We start from the raw sequence: 23,382 nt of genomic DNA, 5'->3' as shown, positions 1-23,382 counted from the left end.
ATAGTTTTAATAATAGCAAATACTTTAAAACAGCTGTTAAAATCTCACAGTAACATTTTCACCTAAAATAATATCTTTGTGAAAAAATATTTTTAAAAAGTCCCCCAGTCATCATCTTATGTTTATATTCACAGGTTCAAAAAATAACACCTCAAGGCAAGACAGAGACCAGAAGCAGTGGGGAGTTTGAGTCTTGTAGGAGACTGGCTGTTTAAAACATGAGTTTTGTATCTCAAGGAGGTGGCTTTGTATTTGCTGCCTTTGAGTCCCTAAAGGCAAACGTTTTAGTTCACACACGGTTCAACTTCACCCAGGAGTTTGGGAGTCACAATAACAGTTGATGTCAGCACAGCATGTCTCACACGCTGTACAGTAGCACGCTGGTCTGCTGATGAACACAGCAGACCAACTCACGAAACAAGAAATGTCAACAGAATTGATGAGAGAGAACTCCCACAGGAACTCTGAGAAATTCAACTTCATTTAAAGGTTAATCTGCATTTCTAGCACTGTAAATTGGGTATTCTGGTTTCAGCATTTGACTAAGAAGGTTAAAAATATACCCAAGTTTTATAAAACATTAAAACCATGCCTTAGTTAATCAGCAGGTTCACTAGTAAGCAGAACGCTGGAACCGCTTTGTGCACTATCTGCTCACTGCGTGCTCTGCTGGTTCATCAGGGACCACTCGACAGAAGCAGATCTGAGCTGATCAGCATCTCAGGTAATCCTTTCTAAATGTTCTGAAGCCTTTAAGAGCTCTTATCAGACAAGCGACTATTTTTGGAATAGAAGAAGCAGGATTGTACTGAGATATCTTTCTCTCAGATTAAAGCTGAGTTAATATAAGGAAATTTCTTTTAGAATAAAAAGATTAAAAATATTTAGAGATAAAATATTCTACATCTATAAGACTTTATAATTTTATTACTTTGGGTTTTTAACATTCTACATAATAATGCCTGATACCTCTTTCTGTTTGGTCTCTCTATTGCGTTTCTGGCAAACTACCAAAGCTGAGACTCGCTTTCCTGGCGGAGACTGATTTGAATCTTTGCTTCAGCGTTTTGTCGGTTTCGCCAGTGATGTGTGTGGTCTGAGGGAACAGTGCAGGGCCAAGCTTGAATCCAGAATGTGTTATGAATCACCTCAGGCTGAAAAGGAGGTAATGTGCTATGTGAGAAATTGGGCTGAGCAGGGTGGTGACAGCTCGGAAGAGCAGGATGAGTGCAATACAGTGGCAGGGCATGGACTCGGAAAGTCTGCTCTGAGAGACGCGGCACCCTTTTGCCTTCCTAGGCATCCATGGCTGGCTGGCTTACACCCAGAGCACAAGCCTGCATGCACCCTCTCCTCACTCCTTCAGAAAATGCTAGTCTTTCGAGATTAGTACAGATACTGACACTGCAGAAAGGGCCACACACCAAGCTCTGGTGTGGGCAGGGAGTCTGTATGGCATGACAGAGACTCAGTGCACAGCTACATAGTTCACACCAGAGGCGGCTTGAAAGCCGGGCTGAGCCACCCACGCCCAGCACCGATGAGGTGGAGGCAGGAGGATTAGGAGTTTGAAGCATGCCCAGCCATACAGCCTGGAGGCCAGCCTGAGCACATGACTGTGAAACGGCAAAGGCAGACTGGCAGGCGGGGGCCGAGAGTGGCAGAGACACACGAGGAGACTCAAAATGGTCAGCTCTTACACCAGCACCTGTATCAGACAGTGTTCTCATTCCTCCATGATCACTAGCCCTTTAAAGTATAGAAGGCCTCAGGCTAGCTTTTCAGAGTGCCTCTTATCTGTGAGCAAAGTGCAGCTGAAAGATTTACTATCATTCTGAGAACTCTCCAACCACAGGACCTGTAAGAAAACAGAGTCTCTCCTCTATGTGGTCCTGGCCCACATTATGTCAGCAAGAGGCGTCTCAAAGAAAAATCTAAGCGAGTACTCTAGTCCTTAGCTACACGTTCTCTGTACCAGGCCCAGTCGCAGGCTTTGCAGGTCCTGAGTGCTCATCTAGCACTGCTCACAGGGATGTGAGCCGTGTGAGTACCTGGCGAGAGCAGAGTTACTCTGCAGTCTGCCTGCAAGAGATCTGAGGCTCTGGCCCTTTCTGACGAGCCAGAGACTGCAGACGACACTCCTCTCCATGCCACCAGAGGTGGTTCCACCTGAGCTTTTGGACATGAGTGCCCAGATTGCCAGCCACCAGCTCCCTCCCATTTCCCTCCCTGCCCCAACCTGTCAACAGAACAGAGCCTGCCCAGGGATTCCTTTGTCTTAGATCTCCCCTGGTGTGCTCTGTGGGTGGATTTATCAAGAGTCAGCCATATGGTTCACGTCGAGATTAAACACAGAGTTTTTGTGCTATCAATGCTTACACATACAAGAATTTTCCCTGGCAAGAACATGGGCGGATACTTTATGTCTCCTTGCGCGCCCACAGCCAACATCTCTAGCACAAGAAAGCCAAGGTCAGTGTCTTAAACACCTTAGAAACCTAAAATGAAGTTCTCTGGGGCACTGAAAAATCAGGTTGCCATAGTTAGATGTGAATAAAACGCTTCTTTTCTCTCCTCTCACATGATTTTACTCTAAAAAGATTCAAGGCAAGCAAGACTTACTTTCTTTGGTGCTTGGAATCAAACCCAGAACCTTACATACCGGGCAATTTTTCACCATGGGCTATACCCACCCCTAGCACTACCAAAATTACTCCCATTTTATAGATGAGAAAGCGTAAGTCCAAGGTAACTAAGATTTGTTTAAACTCATAGTGAGAATGATATACAGACAGACAACATCTCTCTGTCTTCTGTGTGGGGTCAGCTTTACAGAAAAGTACCTTTACTGCCTGTTGAGCCACCCCATGTCTGGGGCCACCCTAGTGGTCACGTGCCATTCTTTCTTTCTACACCCTTCCCTCCCTCCTCCCTCCTCCCTCCCTCCCCCCTCCCTCCTCTTTCCTTCTCAGGCAGACTATTGCCATGCCACCAGCTCAGGTAGGCCTTGAACTTGAAGTCCTTCCTCAGCCTCACCAGTGTTAAGATCATATGCCTGCGCCCACAATTCCTGGCTCCTCAGTGGCCCTCCTCCAGGACAATCGCTGACCCTGGCTCCCCTAAGACTTTCTCGGTTCTGTACTAGAAAGTTTTGGGGGAGAAGTAGCTTTCTCACCTAGCACAGGACAGTACACTGATACTAGTGAGTCCGCCTTGTATATACAGCAGTTTCCTGCATGAGCTCACATCTTTCTCAGTGAGTTGTCCTGATGCGGGGTTTTCATGAATGATGTGGACTCCAGGAGAAACACTGTGCCTCAGTCAGCGGCACTCAAGCCGTTCTTAGCCTCCTCAGGTTCTTCTGAGGAGTTTTCACGTTACAGGCGGCCAAAGCCAACACTGTAAAGCCTCGTCGAGAGAACAGGCCTGGTGCGTGGAGCAGGGGAGGGTTTCTCCTGACCCTCCCTAAAGCTGGACCTTTTGTTGTTTTTTTGCAATGGGATAACCGTTAGATGAAGCTTCCCCTCTCAGCCTTTAGGCTGATGCAACATCTTCTCAGAGGAAAAGATTGCATGGACAAACCAAGTCCACTCAATGCTGTGGACAGATTGGCAGATTTCATAAAACTGGTCCAGGTATCTAAAAAGGAAATGCAGTGAAAATGGAGTGGAGTCAGCGCTTGTAGAGGGACTCCAAGTAACTCATCTGAGAACTTTGTTCTTACTCTAGTAAAGTTTGCTCAATGTTTGCTTTGTAAAACCTCCCAAAAGGTTGCTTGTAAAGATCTTTTTGAAACAGGGTCTCAGCCTGGAGTAGTGTCTGTGTCTTTGATTCCAGCACTCAAGGGAGCAGGCTGTGACTCAAGTTCCAGGACATGTAGAGCTACATACAGAGTGAAACCCCTCTCTTCATCCTGCTCCCAAAACCCGCAAAGTGACAGTCTCACTGTAGCCTTGGCTAGCCCAGAACTCACTACATGTAGACTAGTGGCCTTGAGCTCATAGAGATTCATTCATTTGCCCCTCTACTAAAAGTAACCTACAACACCGAGCATCAAAAGTCTATTCTGACCCCTTGTCACCCCCTCTTGTCAACCTGAGGCGTTTCAGTTTTACATTTCCTTACCTACCTTGTTTGTTTTGTTTGAGAAACAAACTATTCCTACTTTGCAAAACAGAACTTAGAGAAGGCTTTTACAGTTTCTTTTGTTTAAAAAAACAAAAGGCTCCAGAATGAGAATTTAAACAAGAATGCTTGCCAATTGAGATAAAGCAAACACAGGCTACAGAACTTAAAACGTATTATACTCCATGACTTCACTGCCGTATTAATCATGAAGCCCTTCTTCCAGGGGTGTCTGCCAGTCACCTTTTTATGGAACCAGGGGGATTAAATAATGACTTTCTTCTACATAGCCCCGTTAAGTATAAATATAGGTTTTAAAACCTTTTTTTAAAATAAAGATTTATTTGCTTTACGGGCAAGTGTACATACACTGTTGCTGTCTTCAGACACACCAGAAGAGGGTGCTAGATTCCATTACAGATGGTTTAGAGCCGCCATGTGGTTGCTGATTTGAACTCAGGACGTATAGAAGAGCAGTCAAGTGCTCTTGGTCACTGAGCCTCTCCAGGCCAAATGTGTCATTTTTAAATCCAAGAGCAGTGATTTCCACCAATTACCATTGTCACAAACTCAGCACGAGGCATTTCTTATCCAGAGAAAAAGGCACTATTTTCATCCCTTCTGGGGGGCATTATTGGAGGTTATACTGGGGTGTGGTCTTTTGTGAAACAGCTGCTGATAAAATACTTGCTGGGATGACAATCTCAGAACCCAGACAAGGACTGAATGTGATCACTCTGATTTGTAAGCAACTGAGAAACACTTGTCCTCACAAAGTGGAAGCAGCCTGCAGGTTTGAAATAAACACTGCTAAATGTATTTTTATAACATCTGGAAGGAAATACATTCCGATTGTCAAAAAGCCTGAGACTACCTATTTAATAAATGTCAAAGTGGCAATCACATACTTCCTTCAATAAGCCTCTTACTTTACAGAGCAGAAACTGAGGCTTCAAACTTGGGTGAAATAACAGATCAACTAGTTTGGGGGGTCGTGTGAGTTCCTGGTCTGTGTCAGACCTGCATGTCTCCTGCAGCTGCCTGCAGATCTCAAGGATGGACAGGCCGACCCAGAGCACATCAGGCACGTCGGAGGCTGACGTGTGAACACCCACCCAACTCTGCACCCTCAGCGCCTGCTGCGGCTCTTCAAGTAGAGACAGAGTGCACTGGGGTGAAAATATCAAGAAATGTGCTTTTATATATGCATATAAAAGAAAATGCCGTTGAAAAAAGGAGAGAGAGAGTTTAGTGCAATGAGAGAAAGACTTTCCCTTCAAGGCAACAGAAGTAATGAGTCCAGCCATCCACTTCTACCTTCAGTAAATCAAACATACACATGTGAACCAGGCATGCTACACAGCTATTTCCACAAACATTTAAGACACAGAGGCAAGAAGAATTTACCTATTAGTTCAAAGGCTAGTTTGGGCTACAGAATGAGTCCCTTGCCTTGAAAAACCAATAGCGTAGTGCTTAGAAGTGCTCTACAATGCTCTTACAGAGGGTCTGAGTTCAGTTCTCGACCAACACCAGGCGTTCACAACTGCCTGTGACTCTAATCAGAGGATCCAGAGTTCCTCACGGCCTCCATAGGCTCCTTCTCACTCAAGCAAATACCTCCTCAACAGAATAAAAAGAGAATCTTTTTGTTTGTTTTGAGACACAGTCTCCTTTTGTGTGTGTGAGGCTCAGGTGAGTACCACCACAGCCAGCTAACATACAGGCCCTCATCCCTGCACAGTGGTCAGGACCGTAAGCTTCCTGTCCAGCTCTGCAGTCTGTCTCCCTGTCTATCGTTAAGGTGATGTGAACCTCACTGACTTTTCTGCAGACACAGGAAACAGCAGCTCTGTGGATGTGTAGATGAGGGGACCATGGCACAGTAACTGTGTTCTGTATAATCAATTTCTGCTACGAAACAGCCAAGTCAGGGCTGTTCTAGTTTCCTGACTCTTCTCTTGCCACAGGATCCTGGTGATGAAGCAAAGGGTGCTGAAAACCCTAGTACAGACATGTGAGTAGGAGTCTCACTGCTTTCGTGTGGCCATCTTAAAGAGGAATGGCAAGTGCTGACTTCACTGTGGGAGAGAGGAGAGAGAGAGAGAGAGAGAGAGAGCAGAAGAGAGAGCATAGTTCTCTTCCTGTATCAGATAGATCAGAATCACAAACAATCTGGGCTAAGTAGATAAAAAAAATAAGGAGCAGCTCTGGGGTGCTAAGGTAACACAGACTATTATTTTCCTTGTTTTACAATCAAGCACAAAAATATTTTATGTAAATTTTATGTAAATTAGAAGTCCCAACAAATTCAAAATGTGTAACACTTTTAAAGCACAATTCCTCTGTGGCATAAGCTTTGAAATTCTTCATTTGACAGGCTATGTTAGCTGGCTAGTTTTATGTCAACTTGACACAAGCTAGAGTAATCTGAGAGGAGGAAACCTCAGCAGAGAAAATGCCTCTAAAGATCAGGCTGTGGGCAAACCAGTAAGGCACTTTCTTAATTAGTGCTTGATGGGGAAGGCCCAGGCTATTATGGGTGGGGCCATCCCTGGGGCTTGTGGTGGTCACGGGTTCTATAAGGAAGCAGGCTGAGAAAGATGTGAGGAGCAAGCCGGTAAGCAGCCCTCTCCCTCAAACCCCCATGGCCTCTGATCAGCTCCTGCTTCAAGGCACCTGCCCTGTCTGAGTCCCTGTCCCCCTTCCTTCAGCGATGAACAGTGATTTGGAAGCGTCAGCCACATAAACCCTTTCCTCCCGGCTTGCTCTGCTCCTGAGTCTCACTGCAGTGATGATAACCCTGACTAGGATGTGCATTTATTTAATCTCTCCTCGCTTCATTATGGAGGGAGAGACTTAGCTGGAACAGCGTTCTCTTAGAGCTGTGCTGGAGGCCCTCGGGCAGGGCCTCTCTGCGACACTTCCCGGGAAGCACAGACACAGCAAACTCGGAAGCTGACTGTGTACTGTGTTCCCTTTGCTACCCCTGCCCCCACTAAAAAGCTCAGCAATGTTTTTACAGAGCTCGGCAGAAGCCGAATCAAGAGAAGGAGCTTGCAAAGGGAGGTTTGGAAACCACAAGAGCTGCTGTAGTCCCTGTCACACAGAGGGAACTGAGTCTAACAGCAACAGGCCAAATCCTTAATTCTACAAAAACACCTTCAGAAATCCAGTCCGGGCAGTTCAAAGCAGCAGTCCACAGTGTAGCAAGTTCACTGTCAACCAAACTTGAGGAGCCAACACGGCTATGGTGGGAAAGAAACCCACTGCCAAGTCTGGCAGCAAGGGACCCACATGGTGGGAGAGGAACTAGTGCAAGCTGCCTGACCTTGACATGCGGTAAATACATACATACTAGTCAGAAAATACAACAGTCTGGATAACAGAGCCACTGACCTTGTAGAATTTGATGATATCGTCCTTGGTGAGTGTCTTTAAATATGCAACCTCTATGTTATCTGAAAACACAACCAAGCAGTAATTCATAAGTATTCTCTACCTTAAACGGTCCAAAGTACTGCACTGAAAGACGATGCGCCTCGCTCTGAGCCCCTTGAGCACCTACGAGTTTAAGGACTTTCCCATCCGTGTGCCTGTGTGAAAGCCACAGTGTAGCTTTTGGTTGGGTTTCTCTCCCCCTGTTGGTTCCAGGGATCGAACTCAGGTTTTCGGGCTGAGCAGCAGGTGGTACTTGACTGATGCTCTTCTCTCCTGCCCATGAACCCATGTTTTAAAGCCACCAACTGCTATCTAAGCAGGCAGGAGGCAGATTCCAGGTAAAGTCACAGCACATGCTACAGTAGCTACGACAGCCTGGAACCAGTTTGCTTCATGCACAGTGGGATGCTGGATCAGGACCAGTTAACTGACAGGGGAGCCGACTGCTAACCACAGGGAAGGCCGAGCACACTGGTGCACACCTCTAATCCCAGCACTTGGGATGCCAAGGCAGGCAGAACTCAGCGCTCTAGGAGTCTGAGGCCAGCCCAGTCCTACACAGCAAGCTCAGGATCAGCCACAGATATGTAGTGAGACCTTGGCTTAATAAAACAAAACCAAACCAAAAGCCACAGGCAGGAAAAATGAGTCCACATGGCCTCGGCTGGTCAAATCTTCAGTGTGGTGATGCCAGAAAAGGGATACACCAATCTCCTGGTTTCTACTGTGCTTTGCCTTTGTTGCTTACTCTCTTGTGGCATGAAATGGGGAAGGAATCGTAGGCAGGAGACTTCAGGACACACACCCCTCTACGTCTGGAGTGGAGGAGAGCTTGGAGATTCTGAACTGTTCAGGGACAGCACTTCCTTATGGAAGTTTAAGCTACTTTCCCCCAAGTCATGTATGTAAAATAGATGTTCAAGTATCAGTGCTCACAGGCTACACAGACATGACAGACACAGTGAAACACGTGGAGCAGATCTAATTTGGGAGGAGACAGTTTCTAGCAGGAAATTGTTAAATAATCCATTTTAAAAAACAACATTTTTAAAGAAGTGTCCCAAAATGAATTACCACGTGGAATGCGTCTGGTGCCCTCAGACCTTTCGGTGACTTTCCTCGGAGCTGTTTACATACCTCTGTCATAATTGTACTGCTGGGAGATGATCTCCCCCCAGTACTTCGCGCACTCTGCAGAGAGTTTCTTTGGTTTGTCGAGTCGGCGAATCGCTAACGCCTGAATGTGTTTTTGGAAAGCCTCCTCTGTCATGTCCTCTATGGCCTTTTCCATGGTGATCAAGAAGGCTTCCACTCTGCTTTCCAGGTAGTGAGGTGGTTTTTCTGACTGGATGATGAATCGCAAGCCCTGGATGCCGTTGGCCCGACGAGGCCCACTGAAGACGATATAGCCTGAAGAGCACACACACAGCCCGTCAGGACCTCTGCACGGGACTCAGACCACTTAGCCTTCCAGAGCAAGTAAGACCCACTTCAGCTCCCTCGCACCTGGAGATAGAACCACTTAGAGCAATGTCCTCTTCCTAAGGACTGAGCAGAAAGGCTCCCTGAAGAAAACTGAGGGTGACTTTTTTCTTAAAAAACAAAACAACCCATAATCCTCTTCATCCTTCAAACCCCATGACTTCCCTGACTCTGATGCTTACTATGTGCAAGTTATTCCCTCCTCCAAACTGCGGAGCTCACTCTGGTGCCCTAGCCAAGTCCTGGCCCTGGCTTTCCCATCTAAGCCCCATACAGCCATCTCCATGAAGCAGTGGCTGGGTAATCTGGTCCGGGACCAGCTCTGGGCAACCCACCCTCCAGGACAAGCCAACTGAAGGTCACAGATGTACCAACATCTGTGCTGAGACAGTGCCCTCCCCAACACATTCTCTCTCTCTCTCCCATCTCCGTCTTTTGCAGACTCCGTTATTTTATTTTGCTCTTTCTAGTTCAAAGCCACTCTAGCTGCATCTTCCTGCTCAAGTTCAGTAGTGACACCTACAACATCAAAAGCACCGTGGGCAAGTTCTAGCTGAAGACAGAGACTCCAGTGGCCAGAAGGAGAGGCCCATGTATTTTTTCCTTTGAGTTCTGAGACTATCAGAGGTGGGTGGAAGGGTGCTACCACGGAGAGCCTCACTGGGGTCCTGAAGGCCTGTGCATGAGCAGAGTGTGGGGAGCTGCCCACATGAAGCAAACAGTGCTAGCATTCTCTCTCAGAACAGAGCAGGGTGTGAGATCTGGGCACAGGCCTCCAGTTACAGTAGCTGGTGTCAAGGCATCTCCAACTCGTGGCAGCCAACAGAGGCATATTTGCTATGGACCACAAAGACAGGACTATTGATCAGGTCATTGAACAAGGGAGGCTTGCAGTGTGTTGCACCAGCTGTTACCACAGGATATCAAAGTAGCATCAGGCCCTCTTGGTTCACAGTAAATTGCATGCCCTGACGGCTTTCAGCATCTAACACTTGCCCTGGTGCATGTGCACTGAAAGTGTTTAGTCAGTCTCTTCATTAGTCAACAGGTCCATTCTCTGGCGATGGACATGCTCCTCTAGTTGGGAACCTGCAGCAAACCTGGGTACAGCAGTTTCTGGACAAGGGCAACGCCCTTGTCCACACTGGTAGTCTTTCCTATCTTGTGTATATCACTAGGCCTTGATGATGCGGTAGCAGTGTCTGCAGTCATAGAATGTCACCTTCCCCAAATGGAATTCCAATGTATAATGGTGGCAGGCTCAGCATGTGCCACTAGGGAACCCATGTGGCCCAGGAGCAGCACAGACCAGGAGAATGTGCGGTGAGCCAGGGCCTCAGAGCATGTGCAGGTCCAGGACACTGTCAGTCACTAGGTCAGGCTCTAGACACAGGCCTGAGAGTGTGTGGAGATGTGGAGGCTCCACTTTAGTTACCAACGTTTGAGGCAGAACAGGCCGCAGAGGTGAAGCAGACTGTGCACCTCAGACAGCAGCAACCACTGGGGGTCACGCCCCTGTGTGTGCTCACAGAGTGCCAGTTGCCTTTCCTTCACAGGTAACATTCCCAACCCTTCTCTCCACTGAGCTCCTGGCTTTTTCCCTTCATCAGCTCTGTCAATGGATCTACCACGGAAGACACTCTGGGCCCCAGGGTCTCTGGGCAAGTTACAGTCCTCAGGAGCTGTGCTATTTGAACACTCTTACAGGAACACTGAATAATTGTTACTCTTTCACAGGTCAGCCATTGTGACTTGAGCTCTTTTTTGGGAGGAAGAACTATCCATGATGTGTCCATTCTCCAAGATCAGCGCCCAGCATAGGGAATGCTTTAAAATGACAGAGTATGTGGAGAGACACACCTGTATCCTTTCAAATCCTTTCTTCCCAGCCATTATGGGAACTTCTTTTTGTTCTTGTTGTTTGTTTTCTTTGAGATGGGCCTCATGCTGCCCAGAATGGTCTAGAACTGTCTAAGTAGCTGAGGATGGCGCCTCCACCTTCCAAGTGTGAACTTTTTTTTCCTCATTGACCAAAAGTGCTAGGCTCTCCAGGACTTCCAACCAAGTGCAAACAAACACTTCGTGTCTCTCCAGCACTGGATTCAGGGGACACGTGAGAGGAAGCACTGCCCTCAGATGTTCAAGGCTTGTAAAGCTAAGCTCCCCATGCAGGACTTGCTTCCCCTGCACTACCTGCAGGCCTACCCCTAGCATTCTTTCTTCCCTACCTTTTATAGCATGAAATAGAAACTCAGTATCATCTCATTCTGAATTGCTTTAACAGTAGGGCTAAGGACATAGTTCAGTGGCAGAAACATGTAAAAGAGGAGACGGAGTCCAAACTCCTCACCATAAAAAAGAAAGGAAAAAGGATGAGGAAAAGGAGGAAGAGAAGGAAGAGGAAGGAAGAACACAGCAGCTCTTGTATCTGCAAGACGTTAACAGCTCATCTTTCAGAAGCAGCTCCATATACACAAGGCTTTCACAGTTTCCCTGCAAACAAGGCTCTCACATCTAAATGTAGCGGGCTTGGTACACAGTGCCATGTGACTGTGCAAGTGGGGAATGTCCTTTACAGTCTCTGGTATCCTGCAATCCCCATTTTCTTCTCACCAAGCTGCTCCTTGGCATGCAGAGTGTTGAAGCAAGGCTCAGAGATAATCTGGCAGAAGAGCTCCAGGAACATGTTCTCCGAGGTGCTCTGCATGTCTGTCTGGTAGTAAATCTCAATGCCACAGTTATTGTGGACTTGTTCCTCGCTGGTAAACAAACCATCCTCCTGAGAAGTTTCAGAAAGAGAGCAGGCTCAAAATTATCTGTGGTTTTAATAAAGTCAGAGTACATTTGCTTAACTTTATGTCTTTGTCTTAGTGGTTTTTGAGACAAAGTCTCACCATGTAGCTGAGGCTGGCCTTGAACTTGCTGTCATATAACGTTTGTGCTGGTATTCATCAATTTGATGCAAGTTCAGACATTCTGGGGAGGAAGAGTTTCAGTTCAGGAACTTCCTCCATCAGACCAATCTGAGGACATGTAAGTGGGGCATTTTCTTGGTAGGTAATTTATTTATGGGAGAAAGAGTGCAGCCCACTGTGGTAGTGCCACACCTGGGTAGGTAGGCCTGGGCTGTGTAAGAGAAAGTAGCCAAGAAGGGGCTTGGTGCCTGCCTTTACTCCCAGCACAGCACAGCTGATCTTTATGAGTTTGAGGCCACAGTGTGGTTTACCTAGTGAGTTCCAGGCCAGCCAAGGTTACAATGTGACACCTTGTCTTAAATAAAACCTCCCAGAAAAGTGGCTGGGTAAGCCATGAGAAGTAAGCCAGTTAGCAGTGTCCTTTCTCGGGGTTTCTGCTTCAGGCTCCTGCCTTGAGTTCCTGTCTTGGCTTCCCCTGATGGTGGACTGTACCCTGTGAGATGATAAATCCTTTCCTCCCCAGGAAGGCTTTGGTCAGTGTTTTACCATAGCAACAGAAGACAATTAACACAGCTGGGTCTGCCATGGAATCCTCTCGCCGCTGTCTCACGAGTGCTGAGACTACATGCATGCTCAACCACACTGTGTCTGCCCGCTCCACAGACAAGTTTTCTTTCCTTACACTTTCATCTTCTAGTTTTTCACACATATCCCACAAAATATTTTCTCCTTCACAGTGCATAAGACTTAGCTGTTCAGCTGTAAATGCCTTCCAATAGAGAATCAAGTGAAGGCATCCACATCTGATCAGCTGGCTACATCAGTAATTTTCTAACACCTTCATTTTGAGACTGGGAATGTAAGCTGTGCTATTTCTGAGGTTGTGACAATTTGACGGAACAATCAGGAAGCAAAAAGGCAGGGTCCTAAGAGAGGGAAAGAAGGAAGAGGCATGAAAACTTCACTTTGACGTTCTCTTTCCAGACTGGCTCCCTTCACATGAAGGTAAATGCTGCAGGTGCTTCTTCCTTTTGGTTTGAAGCTTGAACCCAGTAATGAATGCACACACACACGCACACACACACACACACACCCCGACTGCCTTTAAACAGGTTCCACCTCAGAGCTGCATGCTCAGCCCAAAGGGATGGTTCTTGGTCAGCAGATCCTCCTCTTCCTCTCTCTGCAGTGGCTGAGGAACAGGCTAGAAGCAGCACGGATAACCTTTATCTGCTTCGTGATGACCGCCATGCATAACAGCACAACCAGCTGTGTTCCACAGAGGTGGCGTGAAGTAATAACATAGCTGGGTTGCTTTAGTAGCCACTTAAAGCAAGCCCCCTGCCTTTAAAGGAGTGCGTAATCTCATAAAACAGTGATGCCCTTTAATCCTCCAAGAGCCAAAGTGCTGAGAGCTCTGATGTTTCAGAAAAACTCACAAGTAGTTATTCCAGCTGAGGATATCAGAAAAATTCAGAGGGTGTTACAGCCTGGGCCAAGTCTCGGGGATTAAATTGGGGCCTTGCACATTCTGGACAAATGCTCTACCACTGAGCCACATCCCTATCCCTACAGAGCTTGGTCCCCAGCCTTGGGCACTATCAGAAGGTGGCAAAAGCTTTAGTACAAGTGGGACCCGGTGGAAGGAAGTCTTTGGGAACATCTGCTTGAGAGGGACACTGGGACCCTGGCCACACCCCTTCTCTTTACTGCTAGGCTGTCTTGTGGTGAGGGACTCCTTCACCATATGCTCTTATATACTACTTTGTTATAAGTACAAGAGCGGTGCTGGAGAGATGGCTCAGTGGTTAAGAGCACTGACTGCTCTTCCAGAGGTCCTGAGTTCAATTCCCAGCAACCAAATCCCATTACAACCATCTGTAATGAGATCTGATGCCCTCTTCTGGTGTGTCTGAAGATAGCTACAGTGTACTCATATCGTAAAATAAATAAATCTTTAAAAATAATAAGTACAAGAGCAAACAGTGAAATACCCATGACCTGAAACTTTCAAAACTGTGACTCAAAATTAATTGCTTCCCACCTCTTATACTGGGTATTTTGTCATAGCTGTCTGACAGGCCAGGGGAGAGAACAGAGCATAGACAAAGGCCCTGTAACACAGGAAAGGGGACATAGGCACTGAATGCACAGGGAACAACAACAGTGACAAGTGGCCTGAAGTGTCAATGCCCTCATTCTATCTACTATGTCCCCACTATATTTTGCACACTGAAACCATGCTCATTGAGTTTCTGCATCAAAAGAAGCTATGTCAATATAACTATGATCTAATATTATAAATCTCAACATATAAAAGTTTTTCCTTATGCTGGCTCCTTATAAAAAACATAAGGAATATGTTGTTATCTGCATTTGTGAGACAGTCACATATTCCAGGCTAGCTTCTAACTCATTATCGTGGTATCTCATCTTCCTGCCTCCACCTCCAAGACTGAGAATATAAACATGTACCATGATCACCTCTATTCTGTTGTAGGTGAGCCCTTACCAGTTAAACCACAACTCTAGCCCAGCTTTCTTTTGTTCGTTTAGACAAAATTCTCACTGTGTATCCCTGATTAGCCTGCAAGCTACTATGTAGGCCAGCCTTCCCTTGAACTCAGGTGATCAATTGACTCTGCCTCTCAAGTGCTAGGATTAATGGGGTGCCGACTATGCCCTTCGGGCATGTTGTGTATGACGTGTGTATGCATGCCGCATGCGCATTTTATGTGTATCTGTGCTCGAGAAATCAGGTACCTATGGAGGATACAGGGCATCAGATGCCCTGTAGCTGGAGTGAGTTAAAGGTGGTTTTAAGTCCCCAACATGGATGCTGGAAACAGAAGTCATGTCCTCTCCAGGAACAGTGCATGCATGACCTCACCCACTGAGCACCCTCCAGGTCTCACAGTTCATATCTCATTAGCTGCATGAGAGTTTTAGTCTCTGACTCCTCTATATGCAAGTACTAGTCAATTCAATGTCAATCTCCTCAAAATTACTGCCTGCCTTTAATTTCATGTACATGGCTCACCAACCAAGGAACTTTCTGGCAAAACCACCTACTTGTAATCAATCATATTTCTATAAATGAGGCTTCCTGTAGATCTCCAACATGAAACTATATGTTATTTCCAAGCATATTCAATTCATTGTAATATACCACATTATTATACAGCTCATTTCAACTTACGGTCGGGGAGCTGAACTTCTCTGTACCGGACTAGCTGACTTGGAAGGAGAGGTTTGGTGTGAGCATGCTCAATAAGGGTGTCTTCTACCATCTGCATAACTCCTAAGGCAGCCTGGAGGAAGGAAATACCATAGTGTGTTATAAAAAAAACACAAGCACATCCTGTCTGTGTGAAAATCAAAACAGCATACTGGATAGCCCATTACAATAACAAAAATATATGATCATAAAAACATTTTAAATGTTAAATTCATTTAATCCTATTCAAATGGATTAAAACTGAGTTTGTAAACTAATATGGTGGTGGTGAAAAGAAACAGACATCCAAGCAACCTTCCACACAGTCCTGATAGAGGAGTAAAAGGCCTTTCTACAGGCGGAAAGGTGCGGGAAGGAACAGTTAGCTCACATCGGTGACCTTGACCACGGATGCAGAACAGAGAAGATGAACGTAAGTGTAGCGAGAACTAAGCTACCACGGGCAAGCGTCTGACCTTGGCCATATTGTTTGAGGCGAATACCGAGTGACAGTCCGGGCCCTTGAGGCAGACTGTCATGGAAATGTTGTAGTGTTTTTTGTATGCTGTGAACTAGGCTTGTGATTTGGGGAGCAGAGAAAACACATTTTCATAAGATTACATATCCAGTATGCAGTGTCGAGGGGCTTGAATGAGGTCCTGATTCTGCAGTCTGTGAGCCTACACTAGGGACAATCAGTTCCATTTTTCTTCTCTGACGGTGTAGGTCAGGCAACAGCAGCAGAGACAGCCTTAGTTAACTATCCTAACTCTAGGATAGATTTCCACAGAGAAAGCTGAGGCAATTCTGACACAGAATAGAGGAAGTAATTTCTGTGGCAATCCAGAGAAGCCTGCTAAAACACCACCTCGCACCTGCTTTGTTATGTTGCCATGGAGAAGGGCTTCAATGTGCAGCCGGGACAGCAGCTGAGGTATGAAGGCCTTAAGGCGGGAGAGGTCACATCTGAAAAAGAGTAAGAAATAGGAGGATTGGCAAAAAAAAAAAAAAAAAAAAGGTAAAAACAAACTAAGCTTTACATCTGAAATAATTTCAGACATAGAAGACTTGCAAAATTACTAGTGTTCCCTTATACCCTTCACCCAGTTTTGTCTAATATTATCATCTTTCAATAACCTTAATATGGTTACCAAAACCTGAGCAATCAATACTGATAGGCACTGTTTTGTTCAAGGTTCTACAGATCAAACCCAAGGCCTTGTACACACTAGGCAAGCACCCTACCACTCAGCTGCATTCCCGGCTGATACACACTGTGAACCAGAGTACAGGCCTTATTTGGATTTTTAAAAGATTTTTTGGTTTTTTTTTTTTCACTGTGTAGCCCTGGCTGGCCTAGAACTTGCTAAGTAGACCAGGTTGTCCACGAACTATAAGGTGTCTCCTATCAATCTTGGTCTTGGATTTCATTTTTACACTAATGTCCTTTCTCTGTCCAGGATCTAATCTATGCTCCTATATTGCAATTACCTGTCCCACACCCTTACTGCCTCTCACTGGAGACAAATTCCTCAGAACTCCTTTATTTATCTAGGATCTTCTCAAGGTCATATTACATGTATGTACTAGCAGGGAGATGCACTAGGGAGGCATGTGCATCAAATGTGTACACAGGATATGTTACCACAAACTGCTTGGCTAAGGTGGTGTCTGCCGGTGTTTTCATTATAAATGTACTTTCTAATTTTAGCATCTGTAGGTGGGCACTGCCTGTGGCAATTGTTATTACTGTAGCCCGAAAGTAATTTTCCTACTTCTCCCATTCCTTTCCCATGTATTGGTCCTTCTTTAGGAACTAATTAAGTTTATTAATTAAACACCTATGATAAGTCAGGCAATTTACAGATATTATCTTTCAATCTAAAAGCATGTGCACCTGTCTTAATTTTAAAGGTTATACATACACACGTACCCGGAGTCTTATTTAAGTCTAAGGTCTTTTTACAGTCACTGGTGTATAAGTTACTGCGAAACTGGAACGTGGTCCACTTCACTGTGCTGCCTTGGGAATCCCTTCTCTAACGCTCACCTGCTCCATCTCCATCGAAGTGATCTTTCTACTTGTGCTTCTCTACCCTGCAGGGCCCCTGATGCAGAAATCCTTCCCACTGACTGCTGCTTACTGTACAGGCAGGGCTGGGTGTGTAAACAGTTGGTAAATGTCGCTGGAGCACACTGACAATGGAATGACTAGAATCAGGGTGGAGAGTTAAGTAGGAGAGACTCACCATCGAGGGCTTCTTTTAACTCATCTTTGGTCCAGGCCACTTCAGTCATCAGCAGACGGAGGTAGTACATGGCGTGCTGGTGAGGCTGCTCAGCCCGGAAATTATTAAGAGATCGCATGTACTAGGGAGGGGAAACACAGGGTCATTAACCTTCAAAGTCGACTCAGAAAATCAGCGACAAGCCAACTCCTTTTATGTAAGTGATGGCTAAATGGAATGCAGGCTCCTTCCTCCTCTATACGGTTAAGAATAACACCTACCCTTCTCTAGGTCTTAAACTAAATGACATGTGTTTTATTGCCCAGGCCACATCTTTACCTCTAACCTACATCTACCTTCGCTATGGGACATCCTGCACGCCTCAGAAAGTAGTCCCCAGTCTACAATCATCAAAGCCTCCATAAGCAAGTAACATGGGTAGTAGCTACTGGATGCTCAACCGAAAATTCTTCCAGTAGGCAGTCCTCTGTCTGAGATGAAGGTCGGGATAAAAACTATAAAAAGTCTCTCTCTGGAGTTTCCCTCAGAGCCTAAACTGCAGCTATAGTATGTTTTGAAGCTGACAGTCAGGTATACAACTAGTGGGTTCGGCTTTCTGAGTAGAATACAGGATTTAGCAAAGACGACGTGGCATAAATGCACCAGGAACAGGAATGCTTTTTTTATCCTCTTCTCCATTATTGCTAATGTCTATAATATGACAATATGGGGACCAGAGAGATAGCTCAGTGGTTAACAACACTGCCTGCTTTTCCCAAGGACCAGGGTTTAATCCCCAGCACCGACATGGACACTCACAACTGTCTGTAACTCCAGTTCAGGGATCTAATACCCTCATACAGACATATATGCAGGCAAAACACAAATGCACATGAAATAAAAATAAATTACTTTTTAAAAATATGGCATTATAACTATACCAATGGAAATTATAAAAGTATCGGACTTACCGCCTCTTTGATAATTTCAAATCTTTTTTTATCAATCTCAAAAGTAGCCATTTTCTCGGTGATCTTCTTTAGCAAAATTGGCTGTTTGTCATTGTAACCTTTCACTGAGAGCTATGGAAAGAGGTCAAGGTATTAAAAAAAACTCTTAAGATGGCTTCATCTTAAGTCTGATTTTTAAAAACACCTTGAAAAAATCCTAATACTAGTATATTAAGTAGAAAATAAAACAAGGAACTCAATAATTTAACATTAATCATCTCCATTTGAAATCACATCTTTTCCCAAATAAAGTCGACAGTAGGTAAACGCCCCATATGCCTAACTATAGTGGCACCTACCGTATCGGAACATTCGTGTTCGCACACTACCAAACTTAATTACAGATGCATTTTAAGTTTTGTCTCTTTTTTGCTATTGAAGACTGAACTCCAGGGCCATGCTAAGTATGTTTCACCATGGAGCAACACTCAAAGCCTTAAATTTTGTCTTAAGAAAGACTGTTTAATAAAGAGTTTAGCTAATACTTTTATGGATATAGTAAAGAGGCAAAAATCCCAAGAGACTGTTACCTAGACAGTTACTGGACACATTCCAAAACTGTTTAGAAATATTTAAATAACCAGCTCTGACTGGAAGTAACTGGGAGGCGAGGCAGCTCCATGTCTGAAGCCAGTCTGGCTTACTCAGCCAGTTCCAGGCTAGTCGCACAGCAAGACCCCATCTCAACTTCCTGCCTCCCCTAAGGGAATAAACCATCATCATCTTTGGAAATATCAGGCAGCCCTAATTTTATTCCATAGCCTAATGCTGCCGTCATTCTGTGTTATCCAACAAGGAACCACAATCCTGACTACCTGCTTATTTTATGAGTTCTGCTGATGCTCTAAAATGCCAACGGCATATAAACTTGTAGGGGAAATATACTGTATATCCTAGGAGGATTTCGCCTGACAACCATTTACTTTAACAGCCTCGACCTCACATCCCGAAAGCACGGAAGAGGAAAGGCTGTGATTCATCTCCATGTGCAGCACCTGGAGCAACACAGGATACGCTTCGAGGAGAGAGAACTACCCTGCAAGGAGCACTACCCTGGGAGGAGAGAGAACTACCCTGCGAGCAGCACTACCCTGGGAGGAGAGAGAACTACCCTGCGAGGAGCACTACCCTGGGAGGAGAGAGAACTACCCTGCGAGGAGCACTACCCTGGGAGGAGAGAGAACTACCCTGCGAGGAGCACTACCCTGGGAGGAGAGAGAACTACCCTGCGAGGAGCACTACCCTGGGAGGAGAGAGAACTACCCTGCGAGGAGCACTACCCGAGGAGCACTACCCTGGGAGGAGAGAGAACTACCCTGCGAGGAGCACTACCCTGGGAGGAGAGAGAACTACCCTGTGAGAGCAGCACTACCCTGGGAGGAGAGAGAACTACCCTGTGAGCAGCACTACCCTGGGAGGAGCGAGAACTACCCTGCGAGGAGCACTACCCTGGGAGGAGAGAGAACTACCCTGCGAGCAGCACTACCCTGGGAGGAGAGAGAACTACCCTGCGAGGAGCACTACCCTGGGAGGAGAGAGAACTACCCTGCGAGGAGCACTACCCTGGGAGGAGAGAGAACTACCCTGCGAGCAGCACTACCCTGGGAGGAGAGAGAACTACCCTGTGAGCAGCACTACCCTGGGAGGAGAGAGAACTACCCTGCGAGGAGCACTACCCTGGGAGGAGAGAGAACTACCCTGTGAGCAGCACTACCCTGGGAGGAGAGAGAACTACCCTGCGAGGAGCACTACCCTGGGAGGAGGAGAGAGAACTACCCTGTGAGCAGCACTACCCTGGGAGGAGAGAGAACTACCGTGCGAGGAGCACTATCCTGGGAGGAGAGAGAACTACCCTGCGAGGAGCACTACCCTGGGAGGAGAGAGAACTACCCTGTGAGCAGCACTACCCTGGGAGGAGAGAGAACACCCTGAGCAGCACTACCCTGGGAGGAGAGAGAACTGCCCCTGCGAGGAGCACTACCCTGGGAGGAGAGAGAACTACCCTGTGAGCAGCACTACCCTGGGAGGAGAGAGAACTACCCTGTGAGCAGCACTACCCTGGGAGGAGCGAGAACTACCCTGCGAGGAGCACTACCCTGCGAGGTTCCTGACAGGCAGGAACAGCAGCTGGAGCCAAGGTCCCAGGCCACAGAAAGCCTGCTGTGATTTTGATCTTTGAGTCTTAACCTGTGGAATCTGAGAATGGTTAGACCAAAGCTATTCTTACACGTAAAACAACAGCTACCTGAAAAATAATTCTGATAAAAAGATAAAGGACACAAGTGGAAAACAAATGCACTCTTAGAACGTTGTGTAAGCTTTGGGACATGCTCTCATGTCAGTCTTACTGAACATGTGCTCCCCAGGCCCAGAGGGATGAACAGGTGCCATTAGGTGGATGTTATTTCGGAACTGAGATATTATCAAGGGTAGGACGTATGTATAACACATGTAAAACAGTTAATGAAACATGCCACAAAGTAAACTGCCAAGTGGATCTGAACACGGGACCTTTCTGTTACTATCCACATAAACAAAAGATGCTGAGGTATTAGCAAAATTCAAGCACCACAATAATAACAAATAACTTTTACTTCTAAGGTGAAAAGGACTCAAATACATGGGAAGAAAAGCATGCTCTTAAGATTAGTATAGTTAACATCTCAAACAAAACATGCACATACATGTAGCACAGATACATGTGCGCAAGATGCACTGAGTTTTCCCAACCGTTTATTAGTAGGCTAATACTATTTTGAATCCTTCAGTCATTTAAAAGATGCAAGGAAGAAAACCATCAGCCTTCCTGTGAGAGATGCAGACGTTAACAGTCCTCCCAAGCGCTACCGAAAGCGTCACCAGTGTGCTGCCCTTTCTCCGGTCTGCGTTTACTTACAAGTATTGCATTCATCCCTGAGGCAATGGCATAGCTCAAACCTGACAGGCGTGCTGCATATGTATACTCTTTTAAATCATCCTTCAATAACCTGATAAACAGGTATGTCATGGTGCAATGCAGAGGATCAGCATAAATGTAGCGACTAACAGAAAGAGAAACAGAAGAGATGCTTTGATACCTCGGGCGTGGCATGACAACAGAGAGACATGACGGAAGAGTATGGATATGCAGCCTCGCGATCTGACTCTAAGGAAGAGGGTAGGCCAGCCTCAGGTGTTACAGAGAGGACTCCATTCTGTTTTTCTGAAGCTCAAGATTTCAGATACAGAATGGGTGAGAGCTAAACCTAGATCAGGCACAGTTTTGATTGACGAGGAAAATATGACATTCCAATGAAAGATGTTTAAAAAAAAAGAATCAAGGAAACTCTGCATACTATGAATGGTACACAGTTGAATGTTAGAAGAAAAGCTAACTTAAAAATTAAATGAAGAGAAAATATAAGCAATAAAGATATTTTAAAAAAGAAATTAAACTCATACCCACAATTTAAAATGCTTCCATCAAATCGATATAAGCTGCTGCAGAGTGGAAGGCTCTCAGGCATGGGTACTTACATACATCCCATAGATGGTGTTTTGGAGGTCATAGCTCAGGCCTGCTAGCTCTGCTGCATATGCATACTCGTTGAGTGAGTCTTTGAGGAGCTCAAGGTACAAATAGGCCATGTTACAGTGCAAGGGGTCCACATAAGCAAACGGGCTGGAAGGAAGCGTCGACATGAGAGAGCTGGTTTATTACTTCCCACTGTGCTGCAGCCTTTGCGACGGGGAAGAAACTCAGTAATAGTTTATATCATTTCCAAGGACACGGCTGAATTCTGGAATCTGGTTTTTTTTTTTTTTTTTTTTGGTCACAAGGAGAAAAAGGGTTAAGAGAGAGGAGGTGAGAAATATCTACGTGTGTGCACTCGTGTCAGTGAAGTGGTCTCAAGTGATGTAGGACTGACAAGTTAGAAGAGAGGCAGCTGCCGGGAGAGGCATGACGACGGGCCGGGGTGACCCAGCCTCTGCACGTGCTCTCTTGGAGTACAGAATTATAGGACTGGGAAACCTGTGCGGGCTAACTGTGTGGCCTTAAAGAGAAAGGCTTAAGAGAACTGCAGAAGTATTAGCTTATCCCTAACCAATAAAGTCAGAACACAACTGTAATATTAAAAAGTTCATCATATAACTGCAGATAGAGTTAGAAAAAACACAACAGGAGAATATTTAGATGAGAGCATATGAAAAGAGGAGAAAGAAACAACGGCGGAATGGAAGCAGGCGCCAACCTCCATCTCTCAGACGGAAGCTGCTTCCCCGGGTGCCTGGGGTGGCAGCAGCAGAGCTTGGGATTCACACAAAAGTTAAGCAACCCACTTAGTTGACTAAATAACACTGCTTACCTTTGTCAGCACCAACGGAAGAGCCATGGATTCAACAACATTTGCCATGCCACACGCTCTACCGTGCTCCTCTCTAGACCCCAAGAGCAAGTAGGGAGTGACTGAGGCCAAATCCCTGAGTACTCAGGGTTGGGAGTTAACTGGGAGAAACCAGCAATAGGCTTAAGTCTGCTATACCAGGCGGCGACAGGGTTGTAACAAAAGTAGTGAATAATGATGGACAGGGAACAAAAATTACTCCATTAGATAATAGTTAATCAGGCCACGGTGATGGCAGCGCCAGCTGGGCCTGTCCCTAAAGCAAGCCGGGGGCAAGCCTTCGGGAGATCTGGCAGGCAGACAGGAGGGCTTTCCTGACTACTGCTCCAGAGCCAAGGAATGTGCTTCATTCTATTTCCAGAACGTTACTACACTGCACTACACTACACTCCACGTGGGGAGGAAAGCCAACTGCTTTATCCAATCTAATAATAAAGCAGACACCAGAAAAATGCTTAGGACTTACAAAGGTAAAACCAAAGAGAAAAATTTAATGGATGTGGCCATTAATTCTTTATATATATATATATATATATATATATATATATATATATATGCATCACATATATATCATCTATT

The 23,382-nt window shown here is 45.8% G+C and overlaps 1 protein-coding gene across 1 annotated transcript in view; it reads right to left on the bottom strand.

The window, feature by feature from the left end:
- Ide (insulin degrading enzyme) overlaps positions 1-23,382 on the bottom strand; it is a 116,937-nt gene that overhangs the window by 25,759 nt on the left and 67,796 nt on the right. The window contains 9 exon segments of the mRNA XM_032891853.1: positions 7,525-7,586; positions 8,704-8,976; positions 11,662-11,804; positions 11,806-11,827; positions 15,163-15,274; positions 16,056-16,146; positions 17,426-17,550; positions 18,380-18,490; positions 21,935-22,079. Of these exon segments, the coding sequence (XP_032747744.1) occupies positions 7,525-7,586; positions 8,704-8,976; positions 11,662-11,804; positions 11,806-11,827; positions 15,163-15,274; positions 16,056-16,146; positions 17,426-17,550; positions 18,380-18,490; positions 21,935-22,079 (1,084 nt within the window).

The sequence above is a fragment of the Rattus rattus genome, chromosome 2, assembly GCF_011064425.1.
Source record: "Rattus rattus isolate New Zealand chromosome 2, Rrattus_CSIRO_v1, whole genome shotgun sequence".
Lineage (NCBI taxonomy): Eukaryota > Metazoa > Chordata > Mammalia > Rodentia > Muridae > Rattus > Rattus rattus.
This window is presented reverse-complemented; position numbering and strand designations above follow the sequence as displayed.